Consider the following 19,802-nt stretch of genomic DNA (forward strand, 5'->3'; position numbering starts at 1 on the left):
AGTCAAAGTCCAAAGTACTATGGCAGGGAAGGTGGGCAGAGCTCTGGTATGTTACCGGGGTAGTCCTGTGTGCAGGAAGGCTTCCTGGTAGTAAAGAATGTGTTTTCTTCATTAGATAATCTTAATTATCCTGGCTCAATTATTTCTTAGTTGTCACCATTTATGAACTCTGTAGTCTTCATCAAAAAAACAAATTAGGATGGCCATACCTACATGACAGTAGCTCTCTAAGGATTTAGTCAGCAAAATGTGGTAGGTGCTTATCCACATAGTAGGTGCTCAGGAAATGAGATCAAGTGTATGGATGAAAGTCACAAACTTCATTTTGCCTAGAAAGTAATGAAAATGTCTTTTTATGGCAGTGATTCTTGGTGAAGTCACAGCTTATTTCAAAAGATAGATTATATAACTATTTAGAGTTTTATAATAGACTACTCTCTGGACTACCTCAGTCCATTGCAAAAACTGTACTTGAAGTCAGAAGAACTGAATTCATGACCTTGTTTAGCCCCTTATTCTGTGATCTTGTATTTATCTGAGCCTTGGTTTCCTTACTTATAAAATGCACCCACATAAGTGAACATGTGGTCGATGCCCACCACAAAGTACCATGGAGCAAGCAGAAGCAGCAGAGTAGAACACAGGTCTGAAAAGAAGTTCTGGGTGACAAGCAGAGTAAGAAATGTAGCCATGTCCTTTATGTAAAATCAAAGCAAGCACATGCAACATGTAACACACATGCAGACTGCAGTAATGACTGTTTTTGAGAAGAAGAGAAAGCAAGTGAGTTGGGAATTCAAAAGATCAATAAATGAAGACAACAGAAGGCCCCCAACCCATTCAGATATGAGTAAGTAATATGCAAACAAGGGTGCTTCCCTGCCTTCTTCCAAGGTTTTTCTGTTCTGAGGAGCTAATGAGATTATGCATAAGGAAACAAGAGTTAGGATGAAGAAGCTGAACAAAGATAGATTTTCCTTCAGCAGGAAGCTGTTACCGGGGCAGTGCCCACAAAGCCTTGCCCTCCTGCAGAATCTGCCAGTGCGATGACATCAGAGCCTTCATACAGGGGGACTTCTTCCCCCTCACTTCTGGAGGTATCACTCTGGAGACATCATAGCCAGGGGCACAGCAGTCTCTCCCCATGGATCCACTGCCAACCGCCCACTTGGGTCCCCGGAAGAAGAGACCCAGGCAGACTGGGGCCTCCATAACCTCCACTCCTCATGACATCAGATTTCGAGATTTGGTCCTCTTCATTTTGGAGAAGAAAATGGGCACCACCCGCAGAGCCTTCTTCATGGAGCTGGCCCGCAGGAAGGGGTTCAGGGTTGAAAATGAGCTCAGGTAGGACACCACCAATTCATCTCACCAAATGAGATGATGGATGTCAGTGTGCTTTGATAAACTGATAAACTTAAATTTGGTAGATAAGCAGGGGCTTATATGAACAGCTTCATGGGAACTCAAGGATCCTGGGTTTTCTTCCACTTATGGAGGAGGGGCTGTTCCCATTGGGAGAGAAGCAGATAGAGCTGAAACCAAAGAATGGACATGAGTCAATCAGTTAAGGGAAGCAAGATTTTGAAATTAGTTGGCACCAAAAGATAAGGTGAAATTTTTTATCTTTTACTATTATGAGATGAGTATTCTAGGGATGATAAATAGAAAGCTAATTGGAAAGCATTTGATTTCAGTTTTGACCAAATAGAACAAAATACCAAATTCAACAAAAAATATCAGCTACTTTGGGGCAGAAAGGGTGGTTAGGTTGCTTGGCTCTTGTCTAAATATCTGGCGGTGCTCAGGGGACCACTGTCTGTGACAGGTTAAGGTGGGTTGACCAGATGGCTCACCACAGCATCCAAATGTGGGCTTCAACCATGCTTTTCTGAAGAGTAGTCCAGGTGAGGTTCAGAGAGGGAGGCTGGAAAAAGATTCAATGACAGTCGTCGAGGGGTGGCAGACACCCCACTTGTGCAAGGTGATCTAAGCCTGGGCAAGGAGAAAAGAGAAGCAACCATTTGGGCCACCTGGACTGGTTCACCCACTAATCCTTCAACAGCAGGTATCTTGTTGTTTTTCTCACTGGTGTGTAAGTTCTCCACTGGGTCTCAAATAGATGAAGAGAAAACAGAACAAAAATCCAGAAGTAAGTGGTATAAGAACCTTGATAGAAATGATATAATATAGTCCCAGGTCAGAACTGCCAAGGACTGGCCACGGCGACAAAGTGGGGAATCTAGGCAATTGACCGGCTATGACTGTGCAAGGAAGAGATGGACCACAATGTGTTGTTTTTTTTTTTTCAGAAAAAATTATAAGAATTCTATGTGAAAAGACATTTTGATTTTAAAAATAGTCTTTGGTATTTGAAAATAAAGCTGTCAAGCATTTCTAGCTGAAGAAGTGTGAGCTTCAAAGTGTTGGGGTGACATATTCCAAAAATCAATAATCAGCTGTTAAATTTCACAGCTCCATCATTCATTGAATAGTGACTTTTCTTTTTGTTGAAATGTCCAGCTCAGAAATTCCTGAGTTTCCAATGATCTCTCCCATGTCTCTTTTTCTCCCTTTCTTCCTTTGTTTAAAGCCTCTGTAGCCACCCTCAATTTCTTTCTCTAAAATCCTTTCCATGAAGTCCTGAATTTCACCTAATTATTAAGTCTGCCTAATCTTAGAGGCTTACAGAAAGTGTTAGAATGGGGAGGGGAAAGGGTTATAGGTTAAGAGGCTGAAAACAGGAATATATTTTTAAAATTAACAAATTAAAAGTCCTGGTAAACATGGGGCTTCTTTTCACAGCAAAGCAATCTAGCCAGGCCCAGAGAGGAAGGTGAGAGCCAGGTGGTCAAAACACCCCTTAGATGAAAAGCTCTCTGAGGTCCAAGCATCCTGCAGAACCTCGCTGCCTTAGCTACAGTGCAGCAATGGATACGTACGAGGTGGCTGAAGCAGGTACTTAGGCAGATGGTGGGCAGCAAGTTTCTTGTGCTGGCAGAAGAACCGAAGAGGCAACTGGGTGCCCCAGATGCCTGTTGCTAGGGACTCAGCCCCACTGTTCTAGTGACAGAGGAAACGGGTGTCTGGGGAGCAAACGGCTTTGTGCATGTGATGGGGCAAAGTTCCCAGGCTGGTGGCTCAGAAGGCACACTAAACAAATGCACTCTATGGAGCAAAAATAAACCACAGGAAGTGCAAGTCCTCGCTCTCAAACAGAATTCCTGTGCTCAGATATATAGACTTTAATTGGAGAGAAGAATAAAAATTACTGTAGGTAGAAATCTCTAGATAAGGAATCTATGATCTCAAATCCTGAATCAAATCGGACCCTTCTGGGCCATGTGGGGTGGGACAAGATCCCATCTTTTCTCACTGACCTTGGTTTCCTGATAAATGGTCTGTTTGGTGTGATGACCAAATGAGATGATGAATGTCACTGTGCTTTGATAAATTTAAAATTATTTTCTTGTTAATGGGTTGAACCCATTGAGGTGCACAGCAAAACCTTAAGGAGCAGGCTCTCTCTCTCTACACTGTGAACTAGGTCGAATGATAGAAGCAAATCAAACAAAGACAGGAAGGAAACCCATCAAAATGTTGCAAGCGGTTATTTGGGGTGGGGTGGTTGGGGGATAGTAGGGAGAGATTATGGCTGTTTGTATTTTCTGTCTTTTCCAAATCTATTTGCAGTAAGCATATGTTTTAAAAATGGAACTATCAAAGAAATGTGGTTTCTAAAAGAAAAGAGACTTCTCAACAGTGAAGGCTATGCCTTTCTTTCCTAGTGTATAAAATCCAAAGACAGAGGAGCTAAGAAAAATAAAATGACATGCTCTGAGTCAGGCAGCCATTTCCATACTTACTCACACCCTCTTTGACTTTCAAGAAGATTAAAACTGAGGGGAAAAAAAAACCCTGATTCCTATTTTACCTGGGCCTGAACACCTATAGTAGAAATGGTGCATCTTAATATACGGAATGTTCCACAGCTATTTCACTATCGCCACCCTGCGAGTATCACAATGGGGTGGGACTTCGTTAATATTTAAGTTATACTGCAAAAGACATGCTGTTCAGTGTGCCTCGGGAAGCTGGTTCTTGAAACAAATCAGGGGAGATGTCAAGTACCTGGAGGCATTTTTGCACACTGGTTAAAAAGATACAGAATTTTATTTCATGAATAGTATCCTAGATTTACAGCAATTTCACAGTCACCCACTCCTCTAGGACAGGCTGGGGAAGGATCAGGATCTACTGCTGGCCATGTTTCCTCCAGGTTTCTAAGAAAACTTCTTCTGTCATCTGCTGTCCTCTACAGAAACGTTGGCTAAATTCCCCTCTGCGGCCTGACCCAAATCATTAATGTGAGGCAGAGAGCTGTGATCAGGAAGGTTGGCATTCCCTATTTATACCCACCTAGCGGCTTCACGCTTGCTACACTCCTTTTCTCAAACAGCTGGGAACCCACCATATGACACCTGTGGGGCTCTCCGTAATTGACCCACAATGGGCAGCAGAGTCTTCAATAAAAGCAAGATACAGCATCAGGCCATCATGAGTAAAGGGTTGCATTATACCCACCCTGTACAGTATGTGTCAGATTCTAGAGAAATAAAATGGTAGAAGACATGAGTCTTGCAAGGAATGAGTTTCCCATGAGTCAGGGGAGTCAGGAATGGTACCTTGTTGTCAGGCAGAATTAAAATCATCATCTTCTTCTTCATCATCATCATCATCATCATCATCTCATCATCTACCAGGTGTTCCAAGTGTGTCCAGTGGGTAGAGTGTTTACCTCACATGCACAAGGCCCTGGGTTCAATCCCCAGCACCACCAAAAAAAAAAAAAAAAAAAAATCCGTCTATCTAGCTCTGTACTTTTAACCTTCTTATATTGTTTTGGTACACTTTTATCTAACGTGGCTGATTGTATTTACCATGCATTCCACTATGACATTTAAAATGTGGCTTCTGCCTCACTCATTGTCCCCAGACAAGTGCCTCCTACGTCCTTGGGAATTGCAAGATAGTAAAAATCCATGTTTTTCCACCTGGACGTTCGCAGAGACTCACCTTGACCAAGCTCTACCATGGCTTCCAGCAGTTCAAGGCCACATCCCAGGGGTGGTCCCACTGTAAAGTGCCAGCAATGAGAAAGCTCTTGGATGCTCTTCTAGCCCACACCCTGCACAGGCACACATACCCTGCAGAAGTGTCCTTGAGCCCTCTCTTAGACAATTGCTGTAGAAAGCTGTATTTATCATCCTTTCTTTGCCTCTTAGAGATTGGAAGCTTCAGCCACTCAGAACTACATTCAATACCTTTTAAATGCAACATCAACATCAAGGAGATTAAACTCTTAATCCCAATTGCAGGAGGGTGAGGGTCTCCTACCTGGAACCCTTACTTTAACTTGCCCCACAGAGTTTCTTCTCCTCTAGTAAGCTACAGTTAATGAACTCCTTACTTACCCACTCATGTCTGCTAGTTTTCTATTTCCAGAACCTGACAAAAACTGTATCATGGGTACTAACAGAATCTTTGCTGGTGATGATGTGATATTTTATCTTGTTATGCTCGAATTTGGGACCCCCAAAAGACCAGAGACCAAGATCGATGTAAGCAGTGATAGACCCAGCCTGATTTTCTCTTAAAATTAGGAGCCATCTCACCACAAAGCCATGAAAAGATAATTTTGGTTTTACTATAAATTACTGCAAATTCTGAACTTGCTTGGAATGCCTGCCCGTGTCTTAAACTCACCCATGCCTGGCTCTCTGACCAGATAGCAGCCCTCTCTGAAACTTTAGTGATGCCTTATCAATTTTGGCCTTCCCTGGCCAGATAACGACCATTTCTGAGGCTCTAATTGTTACCGCTGTTGACTGGTGACAAGTCCTTGCTTCCCCAATGTTGAAGAATAACACCAGAGAAGCATGCCAGGCAAGGTCAGAGTGGAAAGTAGAGGCTTTATTAAAGGACAGCAGAAAGAAGGGGACCCAAAAGATGGAATCCGTGAAAGTGCGGTTGTTTTCCCTTTTTATCTGGTATCCCCTCCCCTTCCTGTCACATTCCTGTCTTTTGTTCTGTTAAGGGTGGGGCACAGGTGGGCCAAAGGAGTAATCTGGGCAGGAAGGAATTTGAGTCAGCATCTTCAAGTTTGCTGGGAGCTGTTTCATTAACACTTCTTTGGGATGGGCTCTGGGCCTTGGCGACATTAACATTCCATGAGTTGTCCTGCGTTTAGGGACTTCATTAACATTCCAAGAGTTGTTCTGCTTTTCCCCAGAATTCATTCTCAACGTGGCCTCCATTTTGGATCTTACTCAATATTTAGACCCGATTTACCTAACTACACTGACTTCCTAACTTTAAATCTGGCTTCATAATGACCTTCATAAATTCTGATGTCGGAGCCAGCAAAAATATAAACTACCATTTGTGTTATGCTCCTCAGAGTTTTGTCATCTGTAACCCCCCTTGTGTAACTTTCTGGGCTGTAAAGCTGGGCTGCAAGAAAGCTGCAGCTGCTGTCTTGTTCCTGCGGTTTTTGCTGGGAGAGGCAGCCCGGACGGTCAAAATAATAAGCTTGCTTTAATTTGATTTTAATTGGAATCAGTGGTCTTTTCTTGCATCCTGGTCAAACAGCAGCAAAGAGGTGTTTATTGCAAGCTAGCTCAGTCCTCCGTGCACACAGCAACTGGTGACGTTAAGAGGCCCCCAAGCCCAGGGTTTGCAGCAGTTTTATACACTCTTTGGGGAAGGCAGGGACCCCACATACATCATAGCATCTCTTAGCAAATCATCACACACCACAGGAAAATCAAACAATAACTCTTAACATTGATTAGCACATTCACTGGTGGGAACAAGTTGGGTAGGGGTGATTGGTGCATTTTTTGTAATTAAAAACATTTTCCCCTACAATTATTAGGTTGCTAATAATTTTTCTTACTAGCAACCTAATACTTTTTATAAATACAAGAGGGGGACTCATTTGAACTGATTGGTTTAAGCCATGAGGGGCGTACATGCTGAACTACATGGTTTCCCAACATGTTATCAACCACCATAAACTACTGGGAGGATCATCTGGCATCCCAGGTATTTTCCCTGTCTTATGCTAATAGGTGGTTGCCAGGGGGTTGCTATGGGTCCCCACCTAGCCTGACTGAATCAGGGACACCTGGTGCTGCATGTCTCCTGTTATTTGTAGAACAACTCAGCAGGGTGGGTTTGTGCCTAGGAGTGCTCTGTGGGTCTTTCCAAGGACAAGGCTCACGCCCCGCCCCCTTCCTTGGACAGGCTTTGCTCTGAGGTAGAGGCTGGTTTCTCAATCTTACTCTCATGGAAGACAATGCTTTGCCATGGCACCCTTATGGATAAATGTTTGAAGACTAGGCAGGACAATAGTAACACTCAGATATGCTTCAATTAACATGGTCCCTGTGGCCCAGCAAATAAGCCCCCTACACCACCCTCAGGCGATCCAGCCTTTAAAGAGATTCCTGCCTTTTCTTCCCACTGAGTTCAGCTCATGCTGGACCCTTTCCCCTATTGCAATGGTCATTACTGAAGGAAATCTGTCCTTCCTGCTTTAACTACTGTCCTGCTTTGTTCATCTGACACAGTTATATCACTTCAAGTTTGTGATGTATAAAATAAAAATATGCAAAGTCCTCGTTTACACAGTAAACAGAACACCAAATGAAAGAGATTGTTTACCTGTTCTAGAAAATAAGATGGTAGGGCCGCTCACCTCCAGTCTCCTTCCAACATCCAAACACGGCCTCCCTCGTTTTTCTTTGCTTTTTCCCCTCATTCTTTCCCCCTCTCTTGCATGCCTTTGTTATGCTCGAATTCGAGACCCCCCAAAGACCACCAGAGACCAAGATCGTGTAAACAGCAAAAAGGTGTTTATTGCGAGCTAGCTCGGTCCTCCGCACACATACAGCAACTGGTGACGCTGAGAGGCCCTGAGCCCAGGGTTTGCAGCAGTTTTATACACTCTTTGGAGAAGGCAGGGACCCCCCACATACGTCATAGCATCTCTCAGCAACATCATCACACACCCCGGGAAAATCAAATAACAACTCTAAAACATGACTAGCACATTCACTGGCGGGAACAAGTTGGGTCGAGGTGATTGGTTACTACAAGAGGGGGATTCATCTGAACTGATTGGTTTAAGCCAAGAGGGGTGTTCATGCTGAACTACATGGTTTCCCAACACGTTATCAACTACCATAAACCACTGGGAGGGTCATCTGGCATCCCAGGTATTTCCCTTTCTCATGCTGATTGGTGGCTGCTAGGGGGTTGCTATGGGCCCCCACCTAGACTGACTGAGTCAGGGACACCTGGCGCAGCAGATCTCTCCTGTTATTTGTAGATAAACAACTCAGCAGGCTGGGTATGTGCCTAGGAGTGCTCTGTGGGTCTTTCCAAGGACAAAGGTCATGTCCCTTCCTTGGACAGGCTTTGCTCTGAGGTGGACGCTGGTTTTTCACCTTACCCCTATACTTCTTTGCTACCAAGACCCTAGAAGACAGACTTGCTCTCTGGAGTGTGGGGGAGGAGTGCGGAGGAGTCATTGTTGGAAGTCCTGGGTCTTTATCTCATCTAGCTATGCCTCCCTGCCTCCAAGAGGCCACCAGGTAGACCTCTTCCACGGAATCTAGACATTTCTTTTATTTCTTTCTTTTTTTATTTTTATTTTTTACACATAATAGTCTTCAAAAATATTTGCTCTGAGAATAATTTACCTAGTGAATATGAAACAGCCCAAAAAGCTTGTGTTTACCAAGAGCGATTTTTGTAATTAGAAACATTTTCCCCTATAATTATTAGGTTGCTAATAATTTTTCTTATTAGCAACCTAATACTTTTTATAAATTTAAGAGCACAGAATGTAATTTTTACCCTTGCTTGTTCAAATTACTTGTATTTCAAAATTCACAGACTTTAATGAAAAATGTCATATTCCCATTTAAGGTGGGCCAAAAGATCAGAGCGAGATCCTCTCAGTCATAAGGAGAGCAAGGTCAGAAATAGAAATCTGTCTTTACTGGTGCTAGTAAGAGCCAGGGGTCAGGGCCAACTAAACTGCTTTTATTCATTTATTTATTTACTTTCATATTTAAGGATCCTGAAACAACTCAGAAATTGGCAGGAGGCTTTGAAAGCCCTCAATGGCTCAGTTTAACTGTAAATGTCTAAAGTCATTGTTTACAAAATAAGTCCTACAGCAGATGGGAAGAATCAAGAATGACCTTCCCCACGAAACAGAGCTATTATAAAGACAATAATAAAAGCAGGTGACCATCCATGAGGGCTGAGAGAGCCTGGATGGGCTGGAGGGCTGTCTCTTTGATCATGAAGGACATTTCTAATTACAGGGAAAGAGACAGGACCAGCTAGGAAGGAAAGGCTGAAAGATCAGGGAAACTGGTATCTGAGAGAAAAATTCAGAACTAAAATTAATGAGCTAATTCCATGATCCGGGGCTTTGGAACACATGAAGGCCACATGTACAATTTTTGTACTAGATTTTGAATTTTCATGTAAAATTATATTCCTGACGTTTTTAGCTGATCCATAATAATTGTCCTTCTCTATAGGGAACAGTATAATAACTCCATACCTGTACACAATGTGTAATGATTAAATCAGGTAATTAGCATTTCCTCGTCCTTGAGCTCCTCTCCTCTAGTTCTCCATGAAGTATCTGACAAGTTATTGTGAACTATCCTCCCAATAGGATAGAAGCTGGTGCCCTGTTCTTGGACTCCCAGAACTGTGAGTTGAATAAACCTCTTTTCTTTACAAATTACCCAGCCTCAGGTGTTTTGTTATGAAAATGAAAAACAGACTAACACAATAGGATGCCTAGAAGACTAGGCTAAGTTGTCACAACTGACCCAACCACTTTCACTTGACTAAGCAGGAATTCAGACTTCTGTCTCAGAATAAAAAAAAATTTTAAAAAAACTGGGTATGTGGCTCAGTGATAAATTGCCCCAGGTTCAACTCCTCGTACAATACATCAATACAACACAAAACTTCTTTCTTTACAGGAAACTCTGATGTCCTAGAGTGAGTGGTCCTGTGACCCAGTTTGAAAAGTCGCACAGTTACCTCCCCTGTACCTTGTTGATCGAAGCAGCCGCCAACACTCTCAGGGAAAATCCTTCCTGCGTCTCCATGAGAGCAACCATATCTTAAAACCAATAATAATATCCATAAAAGCCATGATCGGTTATGCATAATTGAGTAATATAGGTATAAATAAACACATAAGCATTTTAAATATTCAACTGTGTACACCCTAAAACTACCTCAGCGCCTGCAGAGAAAGGAGTTAGAAAACATCACTGTGATTGAGCCCAAGGGTCAGTGTGGAGACTGGGGCAGTTGAGAGGGCTGGTGACTGCTTCACCGGACACAGTGGAGGTGATAGTGTGCCACTTCTTAAGCTGAGTTGTAAAAGGGTTCCTACCTGGAACACTCATTGCGGGATGTCAGAGCCCTGTGTAAAGAAGTCTGAGTTCCTGCTGAAACAGCCGCGTGAACGTGCTTGGGTCCATAGTGGCAACAGGCTTGCCTTCTAGCCATCCTTGCTGTGTTGGTTTGTTTCTCATTGCGATAACAAAATGCCCAAAGCTGAGTAATTTGTTAAGGTCCCATGAAATCACATTAATTCCTTCAGGGGGCAGGGCTCTAGTGACTTAATCACCTCCCACCAGGTCCCACTCTTAAAGGTTCCTTCACCTCCCACATCGTCACACTCGGAGCAAGATTCTAACACATGAACCCTTGGGGGACAGACTCAACCATACCTAAACCACAGCTCTCGTCAAGTGAAACCATGTGGAACGTCAGCACTTGAGAGATGCAGTGAAATTGTTGCTTTTCTAACCATTACATTTGGGGATCATTGATATACAGTGAGAGAAAACTAGACTGGCTGTATCAGAATCACCCGTGGAGTTTGTCAAAATGCGTATCAGCAGGTCCCAGATGAGGTTTAGGGAATTTAAATTCTTGTTGTGGGCCCAGGAATCTGAATTTTACCCTAGAATTCGGGGTGTCTCTGGTAGACATTAGGGTTTGAGAGACATTCCTTTAGAGCTATTGATTACCTCATGTGTTTGTTTATTCTATCTACTGACCATGACTCCGAGTCTGGTCCTTGTCCTGCACTGAGCCTTAGGCTCAGTTATAACTCATGGAGGAAGCCAATACCCTACCTTCAGGGACACCAAGGACCAAGCCAGGCACGTGACAGCTAATTACTAGCTGGAAGAGGTGACCCTGAATCTTTGGCCCTGTACAAAGCAGAGGAACAAATCCCAGGCCAGAACTGCTATAATTGGTTCAAGGTCACCCAAACTTAGCTCAAGACATTAGCAATTAACGGGTCATGACTAAGAAATTAGGTGGGAATTGAGTTCACTGCGACTTCAGGAGTAGCCATCTCAGAGGCACCTTGGGGTCTTTGGGAGAGGTTGGGGGCAGCTGCCTGAGGGTCTGACTAAAGTTCTGTCATTTTTCAGGCCTCCAGGGGCCTGGCAGCAACTACCTCAGTCTTGTCCCGAATTTATATGCCTTTTAAAATGATATCCGTGTATCTATTTCCCCGTAAGCAAAAAAAGTGATGGTAGATAGTTCCTGATGGAAATTGCAAAGTATAGAAAAGTATGTCAAAGAAACAAAACCTCCGTCAGGGTCTAACCACAGTCTCAAAATGTTAAGAGGTCGCTGAGGTCAGGCACACCTGCGCGTGTCCTGGCCTCACATAACCTCTCCAGTCTTAGTGTAACGTCTTCTCATCTGAACTGACATAGTCCACCTCACACGGCTTGTGTGAGGGTTAAGTAAGGATGTGTGTGTGTGTGTGTGTGTGTGTGTGCGCGCGCGCGCACGTGCAGCTGTTATCATTTCTGCCAATAGTTTGGGGTATTTTTTTCCAGATTTTTTGGTACATATCAGTATTTATTGCTCATTGTTTGATAGCAGCTGCCCCCTCCCCTACATCCGGGCATTCCAAATGTCCCTGGCAGAGGCAGGACTATGTCCAGAGGACTCAGGTGAAGAGACAGAGTGAGGCTGGACTGGGAGAGTGAATGGTAAGGAAGGTACTGTTTGGAAAATGAGGCCCAGAGCTCCTTCTCTGCACACTCTCAGAGACTTAGGCAAAACCCAGAGCCCAGAGCGCCTGGCAACCTCCCTGTAGATCCTCCATCTTGGTGTGTAGCTATGGCAACTGTCTTTCAGATTCTCTGGGACAGTTTACATGGCCAGCTATCTAACTGTGGTCCAGACAGAGGCAGCAACAATGGGCAATTGCACCTAAAAGTGAAACACGAGAAGTGTTATTCCACTGACATTTCTGCCTTTCGGAGGAAACCAGTCTTATTATGACAACAGCCGTTCAGATATTATTCCTTTTGCAAAAGGGAGGGAAGAGAGCAGCTCCCGCCACTGCCCTGAATTGAGTGCAGCTCACAGATGGGCAGCCACAGATGGGCAGCTCACAGGCTTTGGATTAAAGCAGATTTAGGTGCAAATCCCTGCTCCACCAATTACTGGCAGGGTGAAATTTTCAATGTGTCCAAGGTTTCCTCTTCTCATTTTCAAATGGGGATGGTAATGCCTGATTCATAGCTGTGTTCATAATTAAGTGAGGAACATATGAAATATGACAACCGCAGTATCTGACACAAAATAATTCTCCAATATTATTGATATTTTCAATTTTGGAGATCGCAGAGTAGAAAGGAACCCAAGTGTCAGCAAAAAAAACAGATGCAGGAACATGGCATAAGAAGTTATCAGTAGAACACTGTCGAGGGGACATGTCTCCTGGTAGCTGTTAAGAGAGGGCTTAGGACCAGAAGTAACCAGTGCACAGTCAGAGGTGGACCTGGGAACATGATGACAACCCTGATCACACACTGTAGCCCAGATCCACGTGGTCTTGTAGAGAGGGTCGGCCAAACTAAGGAGTGCAAGAAGATGGTCAACAAAGGCTGGGCCAGAACAGAGACTATCACCGAAATTCATATTTCATTAATTATTTGTGGTAAAGGGCTGTTTTACAAATTTGTTTCAGACCAACGTTTTCATTTTTTAAAAAATACTGTAGCAATGTCAAATTACTATCAAAGTTTCTAGTTGCCAACTTAAAATTTTTGCTCTTGTTGAGAACCAGTGACCTGTGTAACACTGGATTAAGAGGTCTTGTTTGCTTGTTTTTTTGTTTTGTGTGTGCTTATGATTGTTGTTTTTGATTCGTTTTGTTTGCTAGTTGCATAATGAGCAGGAATTGGAATTTTTAAATCAGTCTTTCTTCATAATGATGTAGAGCCCATTATCCACTCATTTGCTTATAAGAAGCGAATGTGGTTCTCATCTAATGGCATGAGCTTGGACCTGGCCACACTGTCCAGGAAATCCAAGGAGGAAGCGGGGTTGGTGGTAAGAGAGATGGTAAGGTTCTGAATTTTGGAGATTCCATCTCAGCACACCTTTCTCTCTGAGTTTAGGCAAAACCGTATCAGAAGAATAAATATTCATATCTATTACAATAATATTATAATCAATAAGAATATGTAATAGATATTATATTAACATAATATAATAATAAAAATGCTTTTCTCGAAAGGGCAGAAATAGAGATGTACTAACTGTTGTAGGGACAAATGAGGCAAGGCACCAAAGACAGCAGGAAACAGTTTTATTTGGCTGCAGCCAGGTTCAGAGGGCAGAGCTTTTGCTGTAATCAATTAATCCCCTGAACCCCGAGTTCGGGAGTTTCAGAGTTTTATACCCAGCATGTAAGGGAGGGGCTCAGAAGTTCACAATTTGTAAAAGTTCACATAAAAGCAGCTTTTTCTTTCACTGTTCTGCGCATGTTAACCCTTCAAGAACAACACCTGAGAAGGGGAGAGCTTCTTCTCCCCTTTCTTTCCTCCCCCTGCCAGCTGTTACCATGGAGCCCAATTGTAACTTATCTGAAAAATGTAGACATCTCTGTGAAGCCCAGCTCAAGGCCAGAGGCCTTGTTTACACAGTTCTACAAAGTACTATACTGGATACGTTTGTGAAACACTAATAAGGGGGTGTCCAGCACCTGGAGTGTTGATATCTTCTCAGCCAGTGGCCAAGTAAACAGGGTGACATGAAAATAGGAAGTTTATCTACAATGGACTCTTTTGCTGACAGTCCTAAAATCAGCCGTGGTGAAGAGAGCTTTTCTGTGGAGAAAGGGGGTGCCACTTCAGTTCTACCCACTAAGCAGCTCCCCAAGCATCCCCCACCCATCACTCTCCCTTCCAGATCATTGTGTGTACCAGATCTGATCTTTAAAAATGACACCACAGTGCTGATGTTCTGCTCACAAAAGCCTTTACAGCTTCGTAAGACCCTGTGTAAAGTCACACCCCCTCTCTCAGCCACTTCTACAACTGTCTCCCAGCCTAACCTCTCCACTCCAGGCCAGGCCATTTCTTCTGTGCCCCTCTGACTTCTCGACCCTTTTTCTTCCAGGAGAACCCAAAGCTCTGCCTTCTGGCTGCCTTATTCCCTCTCATCCATTAGGACCAGACACAAATCCACCTCTTCTGCAAAGCCATCTGCTTCCCCAGCACCCTCCGAGCTCCTCCTTTTCTAACACCATTTGAGATCTTGTCCCTGCCTCGGGGCTCCCCACAGACTGCATCACTATCCAGTCTTCACGTGAGACATAATACCAAAAACTTCCCTGTTCCTCTTTTGTGCCCATTGTCCCACCATCACCACAAGGAATCTAAGACTGTGCATGTAACCACAAACCCCCAAATACCCAATGGACTGAAGATTCAGTCAAATAGAAGGAGAAGGAGAAGAGAGAGTCAAGGAAGAGAAATAGGATAAGGAAGAGAAAATAATCTTGTTTTTCTCTTGAATGCCTGGTTTGCCTTCACCATTTCCCAGATTTATAGACAATTTGAAAGGAAAGGGCCTTAAAAATCACGGGGCCCAATGATATGATGCTAACTATGAAGACTTGTTGAAAACTAAACACAACTGCCCTAAGTTAATCAAAAGTATACCATTTAAGAGCTGTGTGACCTTCGAGATGCCATTTAACATCATTGTTCTTCAGTTTTCTGTCTGTGAAGTGTGAATAATAATTACTTGTGGAGCTATGTGAATATTAAATGAATGTATGTAAAGCACCTGGACAGAGTCTGAACCATGGGAAATGTCTAGTCATTGTTAGAGAAGAGAGCCCTGCCTGGATGACATCACAAGAGTGTGCTTCAAGACACACAAAGCAAAATTTACCCAGAGTTGGTCACAATCTATCAATGGATTGTGAAAGCAATTTATGGGATGTTGCTGTGGCTTGAATGTTTGGGTTCTCCCAAAATTTGTATTTTAATCCCCCAAGGTGATGATATGAGGTGGGACTTTTGGAAAGTGATTAGATCGTGAAGGTTGTCCCACCAGTCAAGGGGATTAATGCCCTGAGAGGCTCCAGAAAGCTGTCTTTCCCTTTGACCATAAGAAGATACCTGTCAGGTGCCATTTATAAGGAATGGTCCCTCACACGGTACCAAATAAGCCAGCACCTTGATCTTGGACTTCCCAGCTCCAAAACTATGAGCAATACATTTCTGTTGTTTATAAACTAGCCCCACTTAAGGTATTTTTGTTACAGCAGCTCAAATGGACTAAGTCAGATAAGCATACCTACATCTGTGTCTATTTCTATTTGAATTTTGGGTTATGATATAAAATGTATTTATAACTGTGGATCACTGTTAAACAAGTTGGAAAGCCACTATATTAAAATGTTCTACAAATAAAATTGAAGTGGCACACCAAACCACATGTAGAGTGCAAGATGTCACCTTAAGAAAAATTTCATCTTCCATCTTCCCTGGACCTTGGTTTTCCATTGACACCACAGTCTTGTTAATATTGCCTTAATTTTTCTTGCATCTGACATGTGACACATATCCCCTGATTGCTTCACTAATTAAAATAGAGAGGATTGCCTTGCACAGACGCCTGAATTCCTTGGGCCTAGGGTCTGGTCTAGTGGGTGTCTTTCTCCATCAGATGAACGTGTGGAAACCTCAAGGACAGAGGAGAGCTTCTGGCTTTCAAAACTACTTAAGCCAATAACTTTCTCTTGCATTTTTCCAGTGATTCTGTCACCCACATTGTAGCAGAGAACAATTCGGGTTCTGATGTCCTGGAGTGGCTTCAAGTACAGAACATCAAAGCCAGCTCGCAACTGGAGCTGCTGGACATCTCCTGGCTGATAGAGTGCATGGGGGCAGGGAGACCAGTGGAGACAACAGGGAAACACCAGCTTGTTGTGAGTGTCCTGGCTGTGATTGTCATTGCTCTTTGCTTGGCAGACAAACAACATGGGCTTTAGAATCAATGGATCTGGGTTAAATCCTAGTTCCCCGCTTACTTCCTGTGTGACCTTAGCTTTGCTGGGCATCGGTTTTCTCCTTTGTGAGACAACAATAATGCCACCTAATGACACGGCACACAGATTAGAATAACATGCACGGACAGCCCTTCCAGGGCCTGATAGCGAGTACAGGCACTGAGTACACGGAGGGTATTTTTATGAACTCATTTATACACAAATATTTCAAAAATATGAAAGCCTGGATATTCTGGCAGCCAGAAAAATAAAGGGTTCCTTTTTTTCCCCCCTTATTGTGATCATTAAGGAAGAAAAGTCAAGTTTAGTTCTCAATGCCAAAATCTTGAGCATTAGTGCCATAACTTGGGGGAAGAGGGCTTGGACCATAACAACGTAAGTCCACAGAAAAGGAAAATGATAATTTATTCAAGATCCTTTTTCATGTTTTTTTTCCTGATTTCCAAAAAATACATGTTAAGGATAGCAGATTTAAACATTAGAGATGTATACAACATAGAATTTGAGGCTCCTATAATTCTATCCTCCTTCTGGAAACAACTGCCATCAAACTGCCTTCAATTTGTTTCCTCATATATACCTGGCTATTAATTGTTGCTTAACATGGACGCTTATGCATTTGTTCAGGTGAGAAGAGACAGCCCAGACCACTCTAACTCAGACCCTCAGAGGATCCCACCGCCTGCTGTGCAAACAATCTCTCAGTATGCATGTCAGAGAAGGACAACTTTAAACAACTGCAATAGAGTATTCACGGTAAGAGGGCTTTGCCAATGAAGGGCTTGCAGTGCCTTTCTGTGGGTCTACAAGTTAGATTATGGGAGTTGTTTTTGAAATCTGAAAAAGGTTTCTACACACACACACCCATCCCTCTAGCCTGATCTCTGGTTCTTCATCTGTCAAGAATGGTCTCCTTTCTTGGAAAAAATACATTTGGATAATATTATGTAGAGATTCCTATTTATTGAGAGTTGTCATTAATAGAAACAATACTTGCAAAAAGAGATATTCTGAAAAATGAAATACTGTAATTAGTGCAAAACAGAGTAAAAGCAAATTACCCAGCAACAATGCATCCATAGCCTTTGCTAGAAGCCAAAAGACTGAGTCCACTGGCCTGGGCAAGTCCATTGCCCTGAGCCTCATCTTCCTCATCCTGACAATAAGAACTCAGCTGGATCATCTCTGAAGCCCTACCCTGCCCTGAAGTGTTTCAAATGACCCTAGCAAGCCCACAACTGCTAGCCTAGTGGTCAATGGTTACCTGAATAAAACATGCCATTCGATATCAAACACAGAGTTGCTCATTTCTAGACCTCCAGTCCCATATCTGCGAGGAAGAACAGGACATTGCAGCTCCTGGGCCCTCTCAGCCTGATGTCACACACAGCAGGTGCTTCCTCTTCTCCTAGCAGTGCAAACATGCCCCACCTTAGATAACCCTGGGGGGCGGTCAGTGTGACCAATGAGCGCACCCACTTACTTATCAAGCCTATGTTAAGTGCCAGCTGTGTTCTGTGTACACACTAAGAGACAAATGCCCGGTGGTCATAGCAGAACCCTTGCCACAGGCTGTGGGAAAGAGGGAAGAATCATGCCAAGTCATGGCCAGTGGGATGTGGTGAGCTAAATCTTTCCTGAACACCTAACGGCAGCAAACTCAGTTTCCTCACCATGCACGCAACACCTGTCTGTTCTGTTCAACTCCATGGGATCCCACGGGGAGGGTACAAAGGTCCTGGAGGCCTGCTCCCCACGGTGGAGAAATGCCATCAGATGGCATTCTACTATGTAAAGGAGAGACAACCAGAGGCGTTTGCAAGTGAACACTGGCTCAGGGCTCAGAAACAGAACTTTTGTTTATCTGGTTTTATTCTTCAGGATGCTTTTGACGTCTTAGCTGAAAATTATGAGTTTAGAGAAAATGAAGGCTGTTCTGTGGTATTTATGAGAGCGGCTTCTGTACTGAAATCTCTGCCATTCACCATCATCAGCATGAAGGACCTCGAGGGAATTCCCTGCCTGGAGGGCAAGGCGAAGAGCATCGTAGAGGTAAGGGTGAAGGGAAGTTTGTCCCAGCTCCTAAGAGGTAAGGGTTGAGACGGAGACAGAGAGGATTGTGAACATCCTAACTACATAATTGAAAGGAAAATCTGTCATCTCTCTCCATCTCAACGTGTATCTATTCATGTATTTATATAGGGAAAAAGATAGATGCACGCACATGTATGATTTGTACCCAAGATTATCACAATGGGAGCTATCTGGGGCCAGCTAGTGGAAAAAGAAGAGCTCCCCCATGTTGTTATTACCTGAAGTGAAAGACTCAAGGGAACGGAAAGCTCACCAGCAGGAGATTGGTCGGACTCCGACAGGCTGTGTGGACAGCTCAGTTCCACTCAGGGCTGGTCCCCTCCACAACAGTGGTCAGCGTGACATGTGGAGACCCTGATTCTACAGGTGTACCTGTGTGATCTAGAAAGACAGCCACTGTTTCTGTATTTAGCAATGTGTAAGGTTCCTCGGGATCCAGTGGTAGCTTCAGTGTAGTCAAGCACATTCATTATTCAAGGAACATATCCCAAGTTTACTTAGAGGCGGGGATGCCAAGGGCATTGTATGGGCTTGAACAAGGACTGGCTTTCTTCAGTGGGTCCTAAATTAACCTGCACAATAGAAAAGTTCTCCTATTTTAGCAAGTCGATCGATAGCCATTAAAAAGAAAATCATCACAAATTTATGGGCATACGTTTGTCAATAAACATTTTGGTTTGGGTTCTGTAGATTTGAACCTAGTACTTTTGTATCCTTGAGGATGGTAAAGAGGTCTTTGGATACATGATGAGCTAGGATTTTGGATTACAGGAAAATCCTTGTTTTCTCTAGATTAGCAGGGAAACATTCTGCAGGCAATGGGTGTGCATGTCATGAGGAATCAAGCCACTCGATCTGTAAATTTGAGAGTCTCGGATTGTGATCGTCCAGTGTCACAAATTTAAAATACTTTTCCAATTGTCCATAGGAAATCATTGAAGATGGAGAAAGTTCTGAAGTTAAAGCTGTCTTAAATGATGAACGCTATAAATCCTTCAAAGTAAGTGATGTTACATGTTTATTGAAAATGGTTTTACAATTAATCTGCTTGCTTATTCTGGCTGGTTTTATTAGTCAGTTCAGGCTGCCAAAATAATATGCCATCGATTGGGTAGCTTAAACAATAGAAATGTATTTTCTCCCAGTTCTGGATTCTGAATGTTCTAAATCAAAGTATCAGAGTGGTTGGATTCTGTTAAGAGCTCTTCTTCTGGCTTGCGCATGGCTGCCTTCTTGCTGTGCATTCTCATGG

The 19,802-nt window shown here is 43.3% G+C and overlaps 1 protein-coding gene across 2 annotated transcripts in view; it reads left to right on the forward strand.

Moving 5' to 3' along the window:
- Positions 1-1,144: 1,144 nt before the first annotated feature.
- The window catches only part of Dntt (DNA nucleotidylexotransferase), a 37,367-nt gene continuing 18,709 nt past the window's right edge, over positions 1,145-19,802 (forward strand). For both annotated transcript variants that reach the window (XM_076834853.1, XM_076834854.1), the window contains exons 1-5: positions 1,145-1,347; positions 16,201-16,375; positions 17,084-17,212; positions 18,338-18,508; positions 19,479-19,550. In XM_076834853.1, coding sequence (XP_076690968.1) covers positions 1,145-1,347; positions 16,201-16,375; positions 17,084-17,212; positions 18,338-18,508; positions 19,479-19,550 — 750 coding nt within the window. The remainder of the gene's footprint in view (positions 1,348-16,200; positions 16,376-17,083; positions 17,213-18,337; positions 18,509-19,478; positions 19,551-19,802) is intronic.

Source organism: Callospermophilus lateralis, chromosome 15 (genome assembly GCF_048772815.1).
Source record: "Callospermophilus lateralis isolate mCalLat2 chromosome 15, mCalLat2.hap1, whole genome shotgun sequence".
NCBI classification, from domain to species: Eukaryota; Metazoa; Chordata; class Mammalia; order Rodentia; family Sciuridae; genus Callospermophilus; species Callospermophilus lateralis.